Below are 18,017 nucleotides of genomic sequence, written 5' to 3' on the forward strand. Positions count from 1 at the left end.
TTGGGTTCAGAGAGAGCAGTGGAAATGTAAACATGTCCACAGTAGGCATTAGTAAGAGGCGATTGGAGGAAGAAAAGTAAGGAAACGACAGGAAACGGAGACGTACAAAAGCACAGTTCGCAATAGGGGATCAGAAAATTTGGTTGTGGGATTTCATAGTGTTTTCTTTTTCTTTTTTTATTGTTTAACCTAGGTAGGACATTATGCAATATAATAGCAAGAGCTTGGTGGCGCAAACCACCGCCCCGTTCCAAATGGGACGCTCATAACATCCATCTATCCATCCATCCATCCATCCAGCAGTGCCGCTCGCGGTGCCGTTCTTGTCTATTGGCGGCTAAAGCCCTTCCATACACGTTTCCGCCGGCCAGGTTAACTGCCGCCAACCTACCCTCCTCCTCCACGATCCTCTCCCATTCACCCCCTTGGTTCCGGCGTCAAGCGGAACTTACGTAGCTGCAGCTTCCTGTTCCAAGTGGAAGTGACGCTATGTTATTTTTTTTGTTTTTTAGCGTTGTTTACTTTCGCGTCGATGGAGAGGCTTTAATTGCACCAGCTGCGGTTTAAACTGTGAATGCGATTCCATCCAAGAACCACCGCCTATTGTAATCAGCGATATGATCGTGTTCGCTGCTTCGCGTCAACCTGCGACGGGTTGTCCCACGAGAGACAACGTACAGCGGAATGTATAGTGCCTGGGTGCTCGGAGACCACTGCCGTTATTTGTGCATTTGGAAAACAGCGAGCACGAACTACTACTTCAGCGGTATACAACAGCTTGTCCCCTTTGCATTCTTCTCATGGTGACTGCCACAGCTCTTCTAAGCACGCGCGGCCGTCTCACCATCGTTCTTTATTCTATGACATCGTCTAACAGCAGTCAAAGCGGAAATTCCCGCAGCGCAACTCCAGGAAGCGGAAACGGCGGAACCGGAAGTCTTGAAACCGGAAGTGCCGAAACCGGATTTGGTGTGAGGGTAAAGGCGGCGTCACGTAGGAAGGAAACTCAGGAGAGGCCCTGACGTCACTCTTTGTGAAGCTAAAGTGAAGCCGGAAGTTGGCGTTGCTCATGGCGTTGCTCCGCCTATCGGGCCAGCTCTCCTCTCTTGTTTACATTTCTCGCAAAACCACGCCGCGCTGCGCGCAACCGTGCTGCTCGGACTCGTGCGCTCCGCAGCAATACTAAACAATCGTTAGCACGTTAGCATGATTCCGCCAAAGAGGACAAAATTTCCTGCGGAGTTTCCATCGTCCGTTGTCATTGCCGTGGCGTGGTACATTGCGTACAGCGTTGCATGCGAGTTCATTTCACGAACTTTAGTTCCTCTTGTCCCACCTAGCCACAGCAACATCCGGGAGGGTACGGTCCAGATAACGCAGCGCAACAAAACTCGGAGAACAACGTAAACCTGCCCGCACGGCGCCTTTGCCACGGTACGAAACCTACGGAGCAACACGTGTGAGCGCACAGAATCAAAACAGAGCCGCCATTGAGGCCCGAAAGGCGTGGCCGCCACGGCAAAGAAATACAAAATCAGCGAAAAAGAGGAGACCCTACTACGTCACTTCCTCCACACTTGTCTCCTAGCGCGCGGAGGGGGTAGGGCCTCTCCTCAGTTTCCTTCCTCCATGGGCGGCGCACAACAAAGGTTGTCGCTACTTAAGCAAGCGGCGGTGGCGCGTGGATGGAGGACACGGAGGAAGGAAACTAAGGAGAGGCCCTGACGTCACTCTTTGTGAAGCAAAAGTGAAGCCGGAAGTTGGCGTTGCTCATGGCGATGCTCCGCCTTTTGGGCCACCCTCCTCTCTTGTTTACATCTTTCGCGAAACCACGCCGCGCTGCGCGTGGTATCGCGCGCGCTCGCGCAACATCCGGCAGAGCACGGTGCAGGTAACACAGCGCAACAAGACACGGTGACTAACGCAAACCCGCCCACACAGCGCCTTTGCCAGGGCACGAAACCTACCAGAGAAACACGTGTGAGCGCTCAAAACCATAACAACGCCGTCATTGTGGCCCAAAAGGCGTGGCCATACAGCAAAAAAAATAACGAAAGCAGCGAAAAAAATGAGAACCTACTACGTCATTTCCGCCACATTTTTCTCCTAGCGCGTAGAGGGGGTAGGGCCTCTCCTTAGTTTCCTACCTTCGTGATGGAGGGGCTTTATTGGCGGCGAGCTCGACCACTGGAAAAGCTAGCGCCACCGTCGGCGTAACGTGGCATGAGGGATCAAGTGGACATAGCGGCCGCGTCGGCTGTTTTGGAAGCGCCGAAGCAAGCTGAAAACGAAAGTTTAAAGTCCCACCTGCGCCGCGGTTCTGATTAAGTGGTGAGGCTTTACCGCCTTGGGTGTATGCTTGACAACATTTGAAAGTACTATAATAGGTAATGGCTGCCTTTGGAGGCGTGCAGCATGGTAGGCTACTGCTCGATGCCGCAGTGCAGGACGCATGCAACGGAGCCCGGTGTCAGCCTTATTCACACGTAGCCACAGGGCAAGGAGCTGCGTGAAGCTTGGCTGGCGAAACTTAGAACCGGCAGACAGCCATCGGCTACAACTCGGGTATGCAGCAAGCACGACGCGAGGAACATTTCTGCTACGGCGCCGGGACTGCGCGATGTTCGGTGAGTAGCAGAAAACGCGCACTGAGACGCTCGCCCGCGCCCGCTGCCCGGCTAATGTCATGACAGTTTGGTCTATGAACTTGTTGATGCTACATACTGGCAAGTTCGCGGGAACGGAAAGGGAGCGGTAAGACGCACATTAAAAAAAGGCACGGCATATGGTCATGTATGTATTATGAATTAATGCACTGGATCACGAAAAAGAAGCAGAGGGAAATCGCACGCTGAGAAGACGGATAAACATACACTGCGACGCAACTTGAGTAATAATATTGAAATGTCCAAGAATTTAGAAGACAAAGAAAGATTGAATCGTCGCGACGGCACATCACAGTTGCCATAGCTCGGCGTACTCGAAGTCTCTATAACGGAATTATTTTTTAACAGTTCTGATAGCATCCATGCAACAATGGTTGCTAGTGTCAAATGCTCATATGCTGCGGCCTAAAGCTCACGACATGGTGCGAAAACGCGCTCACAGCGAAAGAAAATCATTGTGCACGAACATGCATGCAGACGCGCAGTCGGTCGCTGTGAACCCATGTGATCGCTGGATTGAGGCTCCATTCTGTTATGCCCCATTTGTTTACACAGACAGCCCACTATAAGAACATATTTCACATAGTTTACTCTCAGGGTTTGCCTACCTTTCACGCAAGAAGCCGGTACGGGAGACTCCATCGCGGCGACCGCGCACAGTGGCGTTCACGTACTGTACGTATTCGGTAAAGAGTCTGTGAACGATTCTGTGCTTTCAGTTTGCCTAAGATCGACTGTCAAAAACTTCCGTCGTTCTGAGAGTGCCTGCATAAATGTCCAGTCCTGTAAGGAGGGCGCCGTGTGATCCCTTATACTGCGCAAGTGAGGCGCTTCCGACAGATGGCGATTCTCCTCGCCGCCAATACAAGTGCGCCGCCTTGAAAACAACGATGAACATATCCCACCAACACATGGTTAAGCGAAATGCCGCAGCGGAGTGGGCCGCGACAAGCTACGCAGACCCGTTTGCAGAGAGTTTCGTCAAGTAATTACCAGAGCTGGCGCTAGTGTCTGTGGGAGCTCCAGCGGTTCAGACAGCGAGGAAATCATGTGGGAAGTACGTGCATTTGGCTAAACTTCGTCCGCGACTTTGTAAATTGGTCATTTTCAACGTATTAATGTGTATTAAACAATTAAGTAAACATTATCAAAATTGTCTGATGGCAGGTTTCAAATACAGGACCTCTAGCACAGAATCCCGATGTTGAAAACACGCCACGGACGCATGCATCGACAAGCGGTACAGACGCCTTTACGAATTTCTTGCGGGCAAACCAGCGTGTTGCGACGCTTGGCACGTTTCAATTTGGCCACCTCGACAGGTTAAGCCACTGCACTTTGTAGCGATTGCGCATGTTCGCAGAGTATTCTGCACTTAGGAAAGTATAGAATGCTCTGAAATTTAGGACAATGAAGACAGATAAAGTGTAAATAAGCAAAGCGACAAGAACGTCTGAATCCACAAGCATGAAGATGAGATAAATTCATGTACTTCCCATCATGGCTAAACGATCGCACCGCTAGAGTTCCCTCTATAGTAATTATTGTATTAAACACTACGTTTCCATCCACACACACGGGCGAACGCTTGCTAGTATTGTGTCACATGTCAAGACGCAGCTTATGACACTTGTCACATGGCAGGTTGGCGCCGCCTCTTTCTCTCGGCTAAAAAAAAAAAGAGACAAGCGCAACATTACCACTGTAGCGCTGCGATTACTGCGCAGCTAGGCGCAAATTGCGCAGTGCTGCATAACCAGTGCATGCAGAGCTGACATCCGACTTGAGCAGTAATGACATGGACGCTTTCTTGCGTATGCCCTGGTAAAGTGTCAATCTCTTCGTTTCAACCGCGACGTCGGGGCGCGGTCGCAACGGTCCTGTGCGTCGAGACATTGTGGCCCCCTTTCTCGCAGCGTGCAACTGCAACGGCCGGTCGCGCAAGTGTTTCTTCGACCAGGAGCTGTTCGAGCGCACGGGCCACGGCGGCCACTGCGTCAACTGCTCGGACAACACGGACGGCCCCAACTGCGAACGCTGCCGCGAGAACTACTACCAGAACAGCGACGGCCGGTGCATACCCTGCGAGTGCGACCCTGTCGGTGAGTGGTTGCCTGCATGTGACGGGTACGCTACGCTAAATTTACTGTGCCAGTATATGGCTCCGTCATAGGCAGACGCAAGCGAATGGTGATTAGTTGGCTTATATAGGACCATACCTGCACGCGGAGTTTGCGTCATGCTATACATGCTGACTCTGTCAGCGTCAGCATGTAGGACCGTTCTTTTGCCCTTTCTTGGCGATTTCACTTGCCGCTCTTTCGTGTTAAAATGCTCGTAACAACCACATGGAGGGAAGGAAAGTATTGGGAAAATTAATTTCCCCTATGCTTTCCTTGCCTTCATTGTCTGTTGGCTTCGTGTAGTTGTCCGTACCAATGAATTGAGCCCGAATTATATTCCCTTGCTTCTTCTCATTCCCGTGTCAGAAAGTGCTGTCAGAGAATTGCCCCCTTCTACCATTTTTGTTTCATCGGGTGCCAGTGGCGAAATCGCATTGCCAACTGGAGCGCTTTGTTACTCTGTTTCCTTGCTGCCTTCGCTGTAAACGTGCTTCGTCGTTGCTTTTCTCTCTCCATTGCTCGTCAGTTCCTTCTTCCAAATGATATCCCGTTGCAGGCTCCCGAATGCTCCAGTGCAACAGCAAGGGCCAGTGTCCTTGCAAGCCGGGCGTCGAAGGGCACCGCTGTGACCGTTGCGCTCCAAACTTCTACGATTTCTCTGAACAAGGCTGCAGGTAAGCCATCAGCTAGGCAGCGGCCACGTGGAGGCACCGAGGAGGAAACTGAATTTCGTGACATTCTCGGCCAATAACAATCTCTCCTTGCTACGCTGTCATCCTTCCAAGTGAAAACAAAATCAGGGAAAAACACTAGCCTTGCCATTACAATTAATGCAACAGTTTATGAGAACCTCGAAATATATCGGCGTCATACAAATTATGCGCTTTCTTCAACTTTCTGAGTAAAAGCAAGCAAAAGGTGCCTCGACCTTCGCGCGACGAAGCGAGGTTCTTCCAATTTGTTGTAGAGCAGGCGCGTGAACAATAGAAAGCGACGCAGAACGTGCTGTCTCATATGCCTTCCGTAGACATGCTTTTATGTCCGTGTTGTTCTGCCTGCGCTACTATAAATCAGCAGAAGACTCGCTCGTAAACTCATATGAGCACTCTTGTCGAGCATAAGATCGTTGGCGTTAGGCTCAGCTTCATGGGGTGCTCGTGTGGTCGGCAGCAATCGACTGTGGCGACGAATAGCGGTGCGAGCAGAGAATTTGAATGGATGCGGTCATAATGAGCGCGAGTTGCCAAAAAACGTGAGAAGAAAAAAAAATCGACTACACCACTTCCAGTGACAGTCCCATTAGCACCTTCTGGAGAAGAGTTGTGCAATAAGCAGTGCACCACGGCGACTTAGCGGTAAATGCGAAATAAATAAGTTAGCATTGCGGCGCACCTTGGTCCCATGATGTAAAGCGCATTCACCACATTGCACACTGTTGTTCAGGATCTCGCTCGACGCATGTCCTTCCTCTTCGAGGAATCTCAAGCGGCAATTTTGCTTTTATTCGCGGGCTTCTTTCACGCTCGCAAAAACACTTTTATGTAGCATGTTCTGAGCAACACAAAGCTGTTTCGGTGTTTCTTTTTTTATGTCATTCTACAATTTTCTCAGTGACACTTTTCATCAAATATAATGTTTCACTTCATTAATTAAGGCTAATTGTCTAATTAGGGGGAATGGCAAAAATATTCGGTGCATCTCCAAGCGACGGTAAATGACATCACCTTGGTTCTGTCCCGTGGCATTCGCATATTTTTTCATGTAATTGGCTCAAGTTACGTGTGATGTATACAAGCACCCTTTTCACGCCCGTGGCGTTGCACGCAGGCTGTGCGGCTGCAGCCAGGCAGGCAGCATGGACAGCCCGCCTTCGTGCAACCCTGGCACGGGCGTGTGCCGCTGCAAGACCAATGTGGAAGGACGCCAGTGTGACCGCTGCAAACCCGGGTTCTTTAACCTGCAGCGCGACAACGAGTTCGGGTGCACCCCTTGCTTCTGCTTCGGCCACTCGGCGCTGTGCCAAAGCGCGCCTGGCTACTCGCGGTACAGCCTGATCAGCACCTTCGCCAGAGGTGCGTCCCTTTTGCCAAGGCACGCGGATCCGAACGACGGGTGCGCCCAACAAGTTGCATGCAAGAGACGCTGATTGCTATGCACGGGCGCTGCCAAGTGAAAAACGGCTGCAGCACACGCGGTCGCACACACAGCATGATTTCGCCCCCCCCCCCCCCCCCCCCGTTTCCTTGTGGGCAGCATGCGCGCATTCTACATTTCGAGTCGCGGTGACCGCATGTGTGCTCAGCGTCCTTCGATTGGACACCTATCTATGGCAGCTTCGCTGCATAACAATTTCAACCACCGAGCCATCCCGAAACAAATGCTCGGCAAAAAAAATACTGCTGTCCTAAGCGCAGTGGTCCAGCATCGTCGAAGCAAAAGTGCACTAATGGGCATGGACAGGGTATTCAGTCGGATATATATTTTGTGATGCCGCCTACAACCTGTCCACACTCGACCGCGCAGACAAGGAGCACTGGAAGGCGGCGGACATTCACGGACGCAGCGTGAACACTCGCCACGAGTACGCTGCCCACCACTTGGCTGTGGTGGCACCCGGAAAGGAAGCCGTCTACTTCCTCGCACCAGGTCAGTCAGCTGTGTTCCACGCTTTGCTGCACGACAGTTGGCGTCGGCTTTTCGAAGGTGGGAACAAACCGTTGAAGCTTCAAGTTTCTTTGGAAACACAGTCTCGCCAAGAAGTAAGAAAAGTGAAACCCGGGTACAATTTATCAGAGCATGAATGAAACCAAAAGGGCATCTATTCCTTGCCTTTTTCCTTTTCTTTGTAATAATGGTAAAAGTACCAGCGTGTCGTGGGCCACGCAGGACAACATGAAAGTACTTGTCAATCAGTTACGACCAAGTTGCATTTTGTGCATTTCGCGAGTCCACAGGTTTTGCTCCTGCATTTACCGTAACGTTGCAGTCGGTGCCAAGTGCATCGAAGCTACCGCCGCGCATGCGTAACAAGCAATCGGGAGCCTGTTGGAAAGACAGAGGCTGCGAGCTTCCCATCATTTTCGTGCGGTTTGGCTGCTGTTCTTGCAGAGCAATTTTAAACAAATATTCACTCCAGTATACTAAGCCGTGAGTGTATGTGTACGTTGTGTTATACTACCATCGCGTACTTTGTTTAGCAGGGACAAAAAACGTTCACTTTCTCCGATGATAAGGTGCGCAAAACATCCTAAATAGGGTTTCCGCAAAGCCAGCGCTACTCTCTCCCCATTCTGTGCATGATGTAGGGCGCTCTTGGTGTATTCTGGCGTACTTGTTTTCTTTCTGCGAAACAATTGATTGTGCCTGCGCAAAGTTCGTGGCATTTTACCAAAGCGCGTGCCTCTCATTTTTGCGGTGGACGCGCAGACCGGTACCTCGGCGACCAGCGCGCCTCGTACAACCAGAACCTGACGTTCACTCTGCGCATCGGCGAGGAAGGCCCGCAGTCATCGGTGGAGGACATCGTGCTGGAAGGGGCGCACGGCAGCGTCTCGCAGCACATTTTTGGCCAGGGCAATGGGCTGCCGTCAATACGCAACCTGGAGTACCGGTTCCGCCTGCACGAGGACCCGCGATATGGCTGGAATCCGACGCTCAGCTCGCGAGAGTTCATCAGCATCCTCTCGAACCTGACTGCCATCCGGATAAGGGCCACCTACGTGCCTCGAGGTGCGTTGCTCGCCGTGAACTTGCTCGATGCGCTAGAGACGGCCCGACGGTGTCAGTAATTGAGGACGTGTTCTAGAAGCAGATTGCTTGACAGCTTCCAGAGCAACTGCTGGGTTCAACGAAACCCTTCAGTTAAAACAACGACCAATGACTCTCTCGCCGATGGGCTAATGTCCAATGAGCTTCACCGTGGCGCTTTATTTTTCATTTTTTATTGACAAGAACAGCTGCCTGTTGTTTCCTGGTGGTGCTTGGGTAAAGGAAAATGCTTTGAACATCTTCAGTCCAGCTTTTGCAAGTTGTTGCAGTGCTTATTTACCGGGGTTTTTTTTCCTATAGCATTTTACACATATCGGCGCGGTCAGGATCACATCATCGTCTCTTAAATGACGCATTATTTCTTCCCGTCATCACTTTCGGCGTATAAAGGCTTCCACGTATATACCACGGCGAAACCGTCTCTGGCCTTCTCTCGCAGGCACGGGCTTCATCGACAACATCCAGCTCCAGTCGGCACAGCGTTCTGCCTACGGCACCGAGGCCGCCACCTGGGTCGAGATGTGCAACTGCCCCGAGGGATACGTGGGCCAGTTCTGCGAGTCGTGCGCGCCGGGATTCCGGCACGACCCGCCTCGTGGCGGGAAGTTCTCGCGCTGTGTGCCCTGCAACTGCAACGGCCACGCGCTCATCTGCGAGCCGGACACCGGTCAGCCTGTCTTTTGCATGCGACACTTCTTGCGCCGTATCGGGACCTTTGTGTAGAAGCCATTGATCTGTTCTTGTTTTTGTTAAAAGCAATATTAAAGAGAAACGCTGAACCAGTTTAGCTACGCAAATGGTATTCCTTCAAAAATATGGTTGCGCTTGTCTTTATGTAAAAGGGTGTTTATTAACTGAGGAAATGGAGGGCCAGACTTTGCTTTTCTTAATCTGGTGCCGAACTCCGGTGCTGGTGACGGCATTTCTACGTCACAAATTTTCGTACCATTGTTGCATATATCTGCTCTCCCCCCCCCCCCACCCTCCGCTCCCGCCCCGTTTTTTTTCTTTTTTTGTCTGATTAAGTTAGAAAAGATTCGTAGTTTCCGGTTCTCGTCAATTTAGAATCGAATGTAATCTTTGTCCATCAAAATATAACTGCATAATGAAGAAGCAGTATCGTTAAAACGGCGTCGGGACAACCATTCTTTTCTTCCCGTTTCATCTGGTTTACCAAGCCTCCACTCTAGATATCACTGACACTTTTGGCATACCAATTTTTAAATAATCTAGTTGAACTTAATACTACTGTGCAGTGTCGCTTTAAGGTTGCGGCCAACGTTTCTTGTATGGATCGCCACGTGCATACATATTCAGTCTGTTACATTCACTCTGAATAGTTAGCGCAAGTGACTTCAATCTTCACCTAGCTTTTAGCAACGTAGAAATTAATAAAGTCACAACAGTGTAATAATGTTATTCCAAATATGTTCCTTCTCACTCCTCATCTATGGCCTGATCTGTGCCTCACGTACATTGTAACCAGAATCGGCCGGTCCGGAGCGGTAGATAATAAGAACGGAATCGTTACAATATATTTGAGCTAGGTGATGTTCTTAATTAGCGATTCATTTCACTGTCTCATGTCACATGCTTGTGCTGTCTGATGAAAAGCAAGAAAGGAGATAACATTGCCTTGTTCATAGGAAGTGAAGGGCTCGTGCTTTTATCGTGCCACTCAAAAAACAAAAGCAGATAGAGAGAGGATGCGAAAAAGAACAGCAAGAAAAAAAGTTCAGCTTGCCACTAGGTAGCCATGACGTCAAATTAACATGACGCAACGCACGGGTTGTCACAGTGCGCCAAGTGCGCAGTGACTTGTCGAGATTAGAGAAGTTGCCGCCCCCATACTGGGTAAAATCAAAATAAAGGGGGCTCCTTCGCTTCGTGTGGGTTCATTTTGTGTAAACGCATTTGCGCGAGTCAGGAATTTAGCTTGTAATGATTAAGACGAGATGAAGTGGTAAAAAGCTCTCTATTTTGTTTACACATGCATGGTTAGTGAGGCACGATGTGCCACTCATCCAAACAAAACAGACGCTCACAGGAAGTTGTAGCCTTGAAATTATTGACAGTGATTGATCAAGATGTGTATCTGGAGCCACAACGTTTCAACAAGGGGATGTGTCTTTTTTTTTTTAAGGCTGACGATGAAGACAGACACCCTTGTTGAAAGGTCGGCTTCAGCTGTATTGCTTGTTCGACCGATGTTGACATGCCATGCGTGTACCACAACCAAGTTAAATATACCTGGTAGCGAAGCTTCCATAGGAGCCCATACGTTCAAAACATGGAGGTCCATCGGCTGGATGGATGGATGGATGGATGATTGTGGCTCAACCCTTTGAATCGGGCGGCGGCGGCGCGCGCCACCTAGCCTTTAATGGTTCTATATGCATGCATACCTATGTATTTACTCCTTTACTTTTGCGTTGATATTGTCCACCAAACAGATAGCCTCCGTTTAGTTATTTCTACCTGTTCAAAGGCTATTCTACTTTCACTGTCTTTAAAACCCAAGGCTTTGAATAGTTCCCCGTTAGATTCAACTGCAGGGTGAAGTTGTTTACAAGCAAGTATCAGGTGTTCCGCCGTTTCCTCCTCCTCTCTACACGCCTCGCACACCAAATCTATCTCCTGGTATCTGGCTCGGTATGTTTTAGTCCTCAGTACACCTGTCTTGGCTTCGAACAACAATGAGCTTCCCTTAGAGTTATCGTAAATATTTTCTTTGGCTATTTCTTGCTTAAACATCCTGTATGTCTCCAATGCCGATTTGGTTTGCATCTCTGTACTCCACATACCCCTCTCTGCCTCCTTAACCTTTTTCTTGACAGATGATTCCTTACTTGTTCCCCCGCTACTGCCCAAGTATTTGCTTGTCAATTTTCTAGTTCGCTTCCTCCACCTCGTGTCAACATTCCTCGTGTATAAGTAACTGAAAACCTTCCTAGCCCACCGAATTTCCCCCATTTTTCTCAATCGCTCCTCAAATGCTATCTTGCTACTAGCCTCTCTGCCCTCAAAAGAAGACCATCCCAGATCCCCCTGCACTCCAAGATTTGGTGTCTTGCCATGTGCTCCCAGAGCGAGCCTACCCACACCACGTTGCCTAATTTCCAACTGTTGCCGGGTCTCTGTTCTAATATATAGAACTGCATTGGCAAAAGTCAGGCCTGGTACCATTACCCCCTTCCATATCCCTCGTACTACCTCGTACCTATTGTAGTTCCACAGTGCCCTACTCTTCATAATCGCTGCACTTCTGTTACCTTTAGTCGTTAGATATTTTTCGTACTCTGTCAGATACTCAATGCCATTATTTATCCACACCCCAAGGTACTTGTATTTATCGACTATCTCCAGCGTGGCCTCCTGTATCTTATGCTCGCCGCAACTGTTATCATTAAACATCATGACTGCTGATTTTTCTTTGCTAAACTTCAAGCCTAATCTGTCTCCTTCTGTACCACATATGTCCATTAATTCCTGCAGATCTTCTGCATTGTCAGCCATTAATACAATATCATCCGCGTACATCAGTCCTGGTAATGACTGTTCAATCAATTTTCCTTGCTTGAGAAATGATAGGTTGAAGCCGAGTACGCTTTGCTGTATTTTGGCCTCTAGACCTTGTAGGTACAGCATAAACATCAGAGGTGACAATGGGCACCCCTGCCTAAGCCCCCGCCGAATCATCACAGGCTCCGAAACCTGCTTTTCCCATTGTATAATCACCCGGTTACCTTAATTTATAGATATCTTTTAAGAAATTGGTTACTCCATCTTGCACTCCTAAAGTTTCCAGAATGCCCCACAAGCCCTCTTGAAGTACACTGTCATAGGCTCCCTTGATGTCCAAAAAAGCCAGCCATAGGGGTCTGTGTTCCTTTTCAGCTATTTCAATGCACTGTGTTAGCGAGAACAGATTGTCTTCTAGCCTCCTATGCTTCCAGAACCCATTTTGTAGCTCTCCAAGTACCCCCTCGTTCTCTACCCATGCCTGCAGTCTGTCCTTTATAATCTGCATAACCACCCTGTAAACCACTGACGTCACTGTTATAGGCCGGTAGTTATTTATGTCAGCTTTGTCCCCCTTTCCCTTATATATCATTCTCATCCTACTTAGCCTCCATTCGTCAGGTACTTTACCATCCACTAGCATTTTGCTCACCACCTCCCTCAATGCTTTCTTAGATTTCGGGCCCAATTTCTTTATTAACATAATTGGAATACCATCGGGGCCTGCCGATGTGCTACTTGGTACCCTCTTCTCTGCCCTTTCCCACTCTTTTTGTCCAAGCGAAAGCAGTGGGTTGACCGGGCTATCCCTCTCCGACGTACTGCATGTACCATTTGTCTGTTTTGTAAATTTTTCCCTCATCATGGTTCCTATATGCTCCATTGCCGCCTCTCCTTCTAACCGAGTACCTTGAGCTGTTACTATATACCTCTGCTCTAGGCTTGTCCTATTACCCAAGGAGTTCAGATATTGCCAGAATTTTCTAGCTGCCTGTTTATCTTTTTTATTGCTTATTTTTGACAGCCATTGGGACCCTTTTGTCTTGATTTTCTCGTTGATCAAATAAGATGCTTCCCTTTTGCATTTTATGTAGTTTACCCATTTCCTCTCTACTTCTGCTTCAGGTTCTCCCTGACTTTTGGAATACCTGTGTTCCCTGGAGGCTTCCTGACGTTTCTTTATGGCCTTCTTAACCTCTTCATCCCACCAGCTCTTGAGTTTTCGTATCCCTTGCCTTGTTTTCCTGACTCGCGCCTTACCTAGCTCACGCTCAAATAGTCTCATTAACTTTGGGTAAGTCCAATCAGTTTCAGTACTCTCTGATATTTCCTCTTCAATTTGTTTGGCCGCTATTTCCACTTCGTCTTCTGAGTAAAAAATCACATCTGGCGTTTCCTCGCGCGTCGTTCGTGCTTTAGTTTCCCTCTTAAAACTCAACTTGATACGTTTGTGGTCGCTACCTATACTTCTGGGGCCCTGTTCATCTATAATCATGGCTCCTAATCTATCGTACATCCTATGTGACATCAACGCATAATCTATTGTCGAGTGTCGACCCCCTACCTCCCATGTTATGATCCCGTCACACTTTTCAGTAGTGTTACAGACAACTAAGTTAAGCCTCTCACACATATCCAGCAGCATGTTACCTGTGGAGTCTGTGTACCCATCCATATCTTCAACATGCGCATTCATGTCTCCTAATACAATTACTTCACATCCTTTTCCTAACTCATTGATGTCCGCTGCTATACAGTCCAACATTTTTTTGTTTTCCTCTTTAGCATTTGATCCTGTCCAAAGGTATACAAAGCCCAGAAGTGTTTTCGCCCCTGCTACTTTTCCTTCTAGCCATAAATGCTCCTTGCATTCCTGTTTGACCCTTTGCCAATTTGTATTTTTATGGAGTTTGCTGTTCATGGAGCTTAGCGCCATCTGTATGTGGTGGGAACACTTCCGGCGGAAGAAAAAATAATGTGACGCCATGTCCGTTAAAAGCAGAAGTGACGTCATTTTGTTTTCGAAGGCGCGAAATTTGTTTTGTTGGTCTGCATTTGGAGCTATTTATTCAAATGCCCCGCCATTCGACTTGATGGGCGTTTCGAGCTTTCAGCGCGGAAAGCGATGCAGGAAAAGCCAGTCGTACGGTTGTCAAAATCGCACCCCTGCACAGAACATACTTTCTTTGGAGGCCGACGAAAGCTTTAGGTGTAGAGTGCGGATCCTATCTTCGGACGCCAAGCCCGTCGGCAGGCGCAGTCACACGCAAACTACACAATTATCTGGCTGTCCTAACTCACTACTTTTGACTGAACAGATTAAGAAGCGATGAAGCTGCCCGCGTCACCAAATTCAGACAAACTTCGACAAGCAAGAAAGCACAAACTGTGAGGGGGGCGTATTTCAACAGGTCAACTTTATGAGTGCGCCTTTCTGCCCATTTCAATACGTGCATTGCATTGCGAGTGATAGTGGCGTCAACGCCCCCTCTAACGAGGGGCGCTGAAAATAAATACATTTATTAATATTAATAAAATGGAATAAGCTTGTATTTTCTTAACTGGTCACGAATATATATAATTGACCAGGAATTTTATTTTCGTTGAATGAATCTAACTGTCTCACTTGAATTTAAAAAAAAAACGCTTTTTTTCTTTCCCAATGTTTGTTCCCTCCAAACATAGTCGCGCTTCAATCGCTGCTCCCATAACCCCCCTTGCTGATGTCGGTGACGATCTGTACTGAACCGTTTTTCGCCCGAAGCTTCGCGACCTATTTGGATCGACCTTGCCACAACTATGACCGGAAATATCGTGCTTGGAATAAAAAAAAAAAGGAAAGCTGCTTTGAAATAACAGAAAAAGAAAAAAAGACAAGTTAATCAAGTGTCGTACGCACGACATTTGTCGACCATCGCATCAGATTATTCACCAATGCATTTTTCTTCGCTAACACAATTAGGTTGGTTGGCCTAAACCAGCGGCATTTTAGGTTGTGCCATAATTCATTCCGTTGAATAGGTAGGTTTTTCTGGTTTATATGCAGGCACCTTTAACCCTTTCGCTGTCGGACCTTTCTGGCCGTGACGCACCCCCAGTGTCGGCTTGGTTTCAGGGAACGAGCATAACAGGGAATGAACATAGCAATTTATTTTTGATTATGATTGGTATACAAATAACATAGTCAATGCAATATGCACATTTCAGTGCTCTGCAGATGTTAGTAAACATCATCATCATCAGCCTGACTATAACATCCGTTCAACATCCGAATCTGACGATGCGGAACTCATCTCTTCCTCGCATGAGATGCTGTCCAAGTCCGAGCTCGGCTCGCATTCTGAATTGGAAGAGCCACCTCTCCAAAGAGCAGACGAAGGTCCCGCGCGCGCAGCCATCCGAAAGTAACCGCGCGCAGGGAGGATGCGCTTTCACTCGCCCGCACAACGGAGATAAATGGGAGGTTGTGTGATCAAGAAGACAGAGGGGGATGAAAAAAGGCTAAGACAAAGGGCTTTACGCTTCCTGCTGCAAGTCGGAAGCGAGGGCGGCAGCAGCAGTCGAGTCACCCTTTTCGGAGAGCCAACGGCGCCTGAACTTACACCAACAGAAGAAAAATACAAACCAGCGGAGATGGCCGAACAGCCCTTGAGCCACACGCGCGCGACGCACGATCCAGCGCGCCACTCAGCAAAGAGAAAGTGGGGAGTGGCAGTCGCACTCTTCAACATGGATTAACACAGGTCGGGGCGAAAATACCAACTTGTAGAAAGAGTCAACAGATGGCGTGGCCAGTTTAGGAGCGCTAGAGTTACTGTATATGCTACCACAGGTAGCATATACAGTAACTCTAAGGAGCGCCAGCACTCAGGCGCGAAATTTTGAACGCACGGTAGAGAACGTAGCGGTACGTCAGTGACACTGTGGGGGGGGAAGCGCGATGACGTACCGGTACGTCCGTGACAGCGAAAGGGTTAATTAAAATTCTAATTGTCCTTTTACACGGCTTCGTCACACGCTCACCATGACTAACGGTACTTATGCTAATTGTTGTCGTACGGTACTTTATTTTGGCAGCAGCCGAGTTTCCAAAGTGCAATACGTCTAGACTAGCCGGACAATGCACAGCGAACGTGCACTTGCCGTCCAGCAAGGACTGGGAAAGCTTCATGACCTGGCACTGTCAGTCCCGAAATTACCATTAAACCTGTACTCAGGAGGCTGCCAAAACAAGAGGGCCGTCTGGTGAAATAATGCATGCGAACAGTCTTGAAATGCTATCAGAAAAGGAAACCGAGCTCGTTGGTGTCGGAGCACTGGCTACCGCTATTCGACTGGGCAACCAACCTATCTGCGGCGCGCCTTAATTATTCCTCGAGTGTCCTTTGCGTAAAGAAAAAATAGGTCGGGTTTCTCTGAGTTGGACGAAAAAATATTGTGACGTATCAAGGATCCCACTAAAGTGCAGTTTACAAGTTGTGTCATGTTCGTGACATGTACCTTGCCTGCGTGCGTAAAGTTGTCCTCTCTCAAGCTTTTGTTCTGCAGCACGCACTCGAGTATTTGCACCTGCTTAGCAACTGGCCCCCAATCACGACGACAGCATAGCATACATACTTGAACATGGTGGCAAAACAGAGCAGACGACAAGTACAGTAGCTGTGCTCCCGAGTTGTTGCTTTCCTTTCCCCATCGCTTGCCCTAACGGTGGTGGTTGCTAACCCCTGGCTGGTGTAGGGCACTGCATCTGCCAGCATAACACGGCGGGCGAGTTTTGCGAGCGTTGCGCGCCGCGCTACTACGGCAACGCGCTGGCGGGCACCCCGGACGACTGCCAGCCATGTCCGTGCCCCGACCAGGGCGCCTGCGCCGTGCTGCCCGACGAGAGCGTCGTCTGCCTCGAGTGCCCGCAGGGATATTCCGGTGGGTGGCGCTGCCTAACACTCTGCTGTCCGGCCGGGCTGCGGCTTCTTTTTCGTCCCATTTATCCAGCGAGAGAGTGCAGGCTCCGTATTCATCGAGGGGGCACCATAAACTATGGCTCTAACGCTAGTTTAAGGACAAACGGGCTTACACTATTTTACTTTAGTTCACTTTACAACGGACAAATAATTCGCGTCTCCCAATTCATAACCACATCCAATAAAACTTGGTGCTGGGCTAGTTGGTGATGCATTCTTTAAAACTGATGGTATAGCTAAAAAGCATGAACACACAATGAAAACATGACACGACGACGAGGAAACGCTTTCCTCGTCGTCGTGTTGTCTTTTCATCATGTGTCCATCCTTTTTAGCGCTACCATCAGCTTTAAAGAATCATAACCACATATTCACTTTAACCTGAATGTCCATCCAGCAAGCCTGAAATAAAGAGATAACATACGTGATGCCAGAGTCCTCAGAGTAGCTCCTTCAACAGCAAGCGGTCCATGAAGACTCTTTCAGTGAGTCCTCAAAAGAAGACTGCAGTAATATTCCATCTTTAGCCTTTTAATTTAAATAAATGCTGTAAATTGCCCAACTGGAGGTTTAATGCCAGGCCTGCTAGCAGAAAACTTTTAAAATACATTTAGAGAACATACAGCCACGAACACCACCTTGGTCTCGCTGACGAAAGTATGACAAAAAAAATGTTATCAACTATGGTGTGTGGGGTACGTTCTGCTGATGCAGTTTGAATTTTGCGGAGGCTAATATAGGTTGGAATTTCTGATTAACAGGGATCTCGCACTATAATGCCGATATAACCGACGGTCATTTCATCTCAGTGTATTCTGCGAGGCTTGTTTCAGTGCTTGTCCAAATGCTCACGGAAACAGTGTATCTTTGAGTGCAACAAAACATTTGGAACTTCATGCAATTAAAATACTGCAACACAACCTAGGCGGGTGGCAAAGTAGGTCCCTTTTTTATATATTTTTATAATTCAGAAAGGT

The 18,017-nt window shown here is 48.5% G+C and overlaps 1 protein-coding gene across 3 annotated transcripts in view; it reads left to right on the top strand.

Annotated features, from left to right (window-relative positions):
* LanB2 (laminin subunit gamma-1) overlaps positions 1-18,017 on the top strand; it is a 255,938-nt gene that overhangs the window by 203,545 nt on the left and 34,376 nt on the right. For 2 of the 3 annotated variants that reach the window (XM_075678402.1, XM_075678404.1), the window contains 7 exons: positions 4,583-4,768; positions 5,346-5,463; positions 6,617-6,861; positions 7,313-7,435; positions 8,216-8,518; positions 8,997-9,224; positions 16,817-17,002. In XM_075678402.1, the coding sequence (XP_075534517.1) occupies positions 4,583-4,768; positions 5,346-5,463; positions 6,617-6,861; positions 7,313-7,435; positions 8,216-8,518; positions 8,997-9,224; positions 16,817-17,002 (1,389 nt within the window). The remainder of the gene's footprint in view (positions 1-4,582; positions 4,769-5,345; positions 5,464-6,616; positions 6,862-7,312; positions 7,436-8,215; positions 8,519-8,996; positions 9,225-16,816; positions 17,003-18,017) is intronic. The other variant, XM_075678403.1, reaches the window with a different exon arrangement.

The sequence above is a fragment of the Dermacentor variabilis genome, unplaced genomic scaffold, assembly GCF_050947875.1.
Source record: "Dermacentor variabilis isolate Ectoservices unplaced genomic scaffold, ASM5094787v1 scaffold_19, whole genome shotgun sequence".
In the NCBI taxonomy this organism is placed as follows: Eukaryota; Metazoa; Arthropoda; class Arachnida; order Ixodida; family Ixodidae; genus Dermacentor; species Dermacentor variabilis.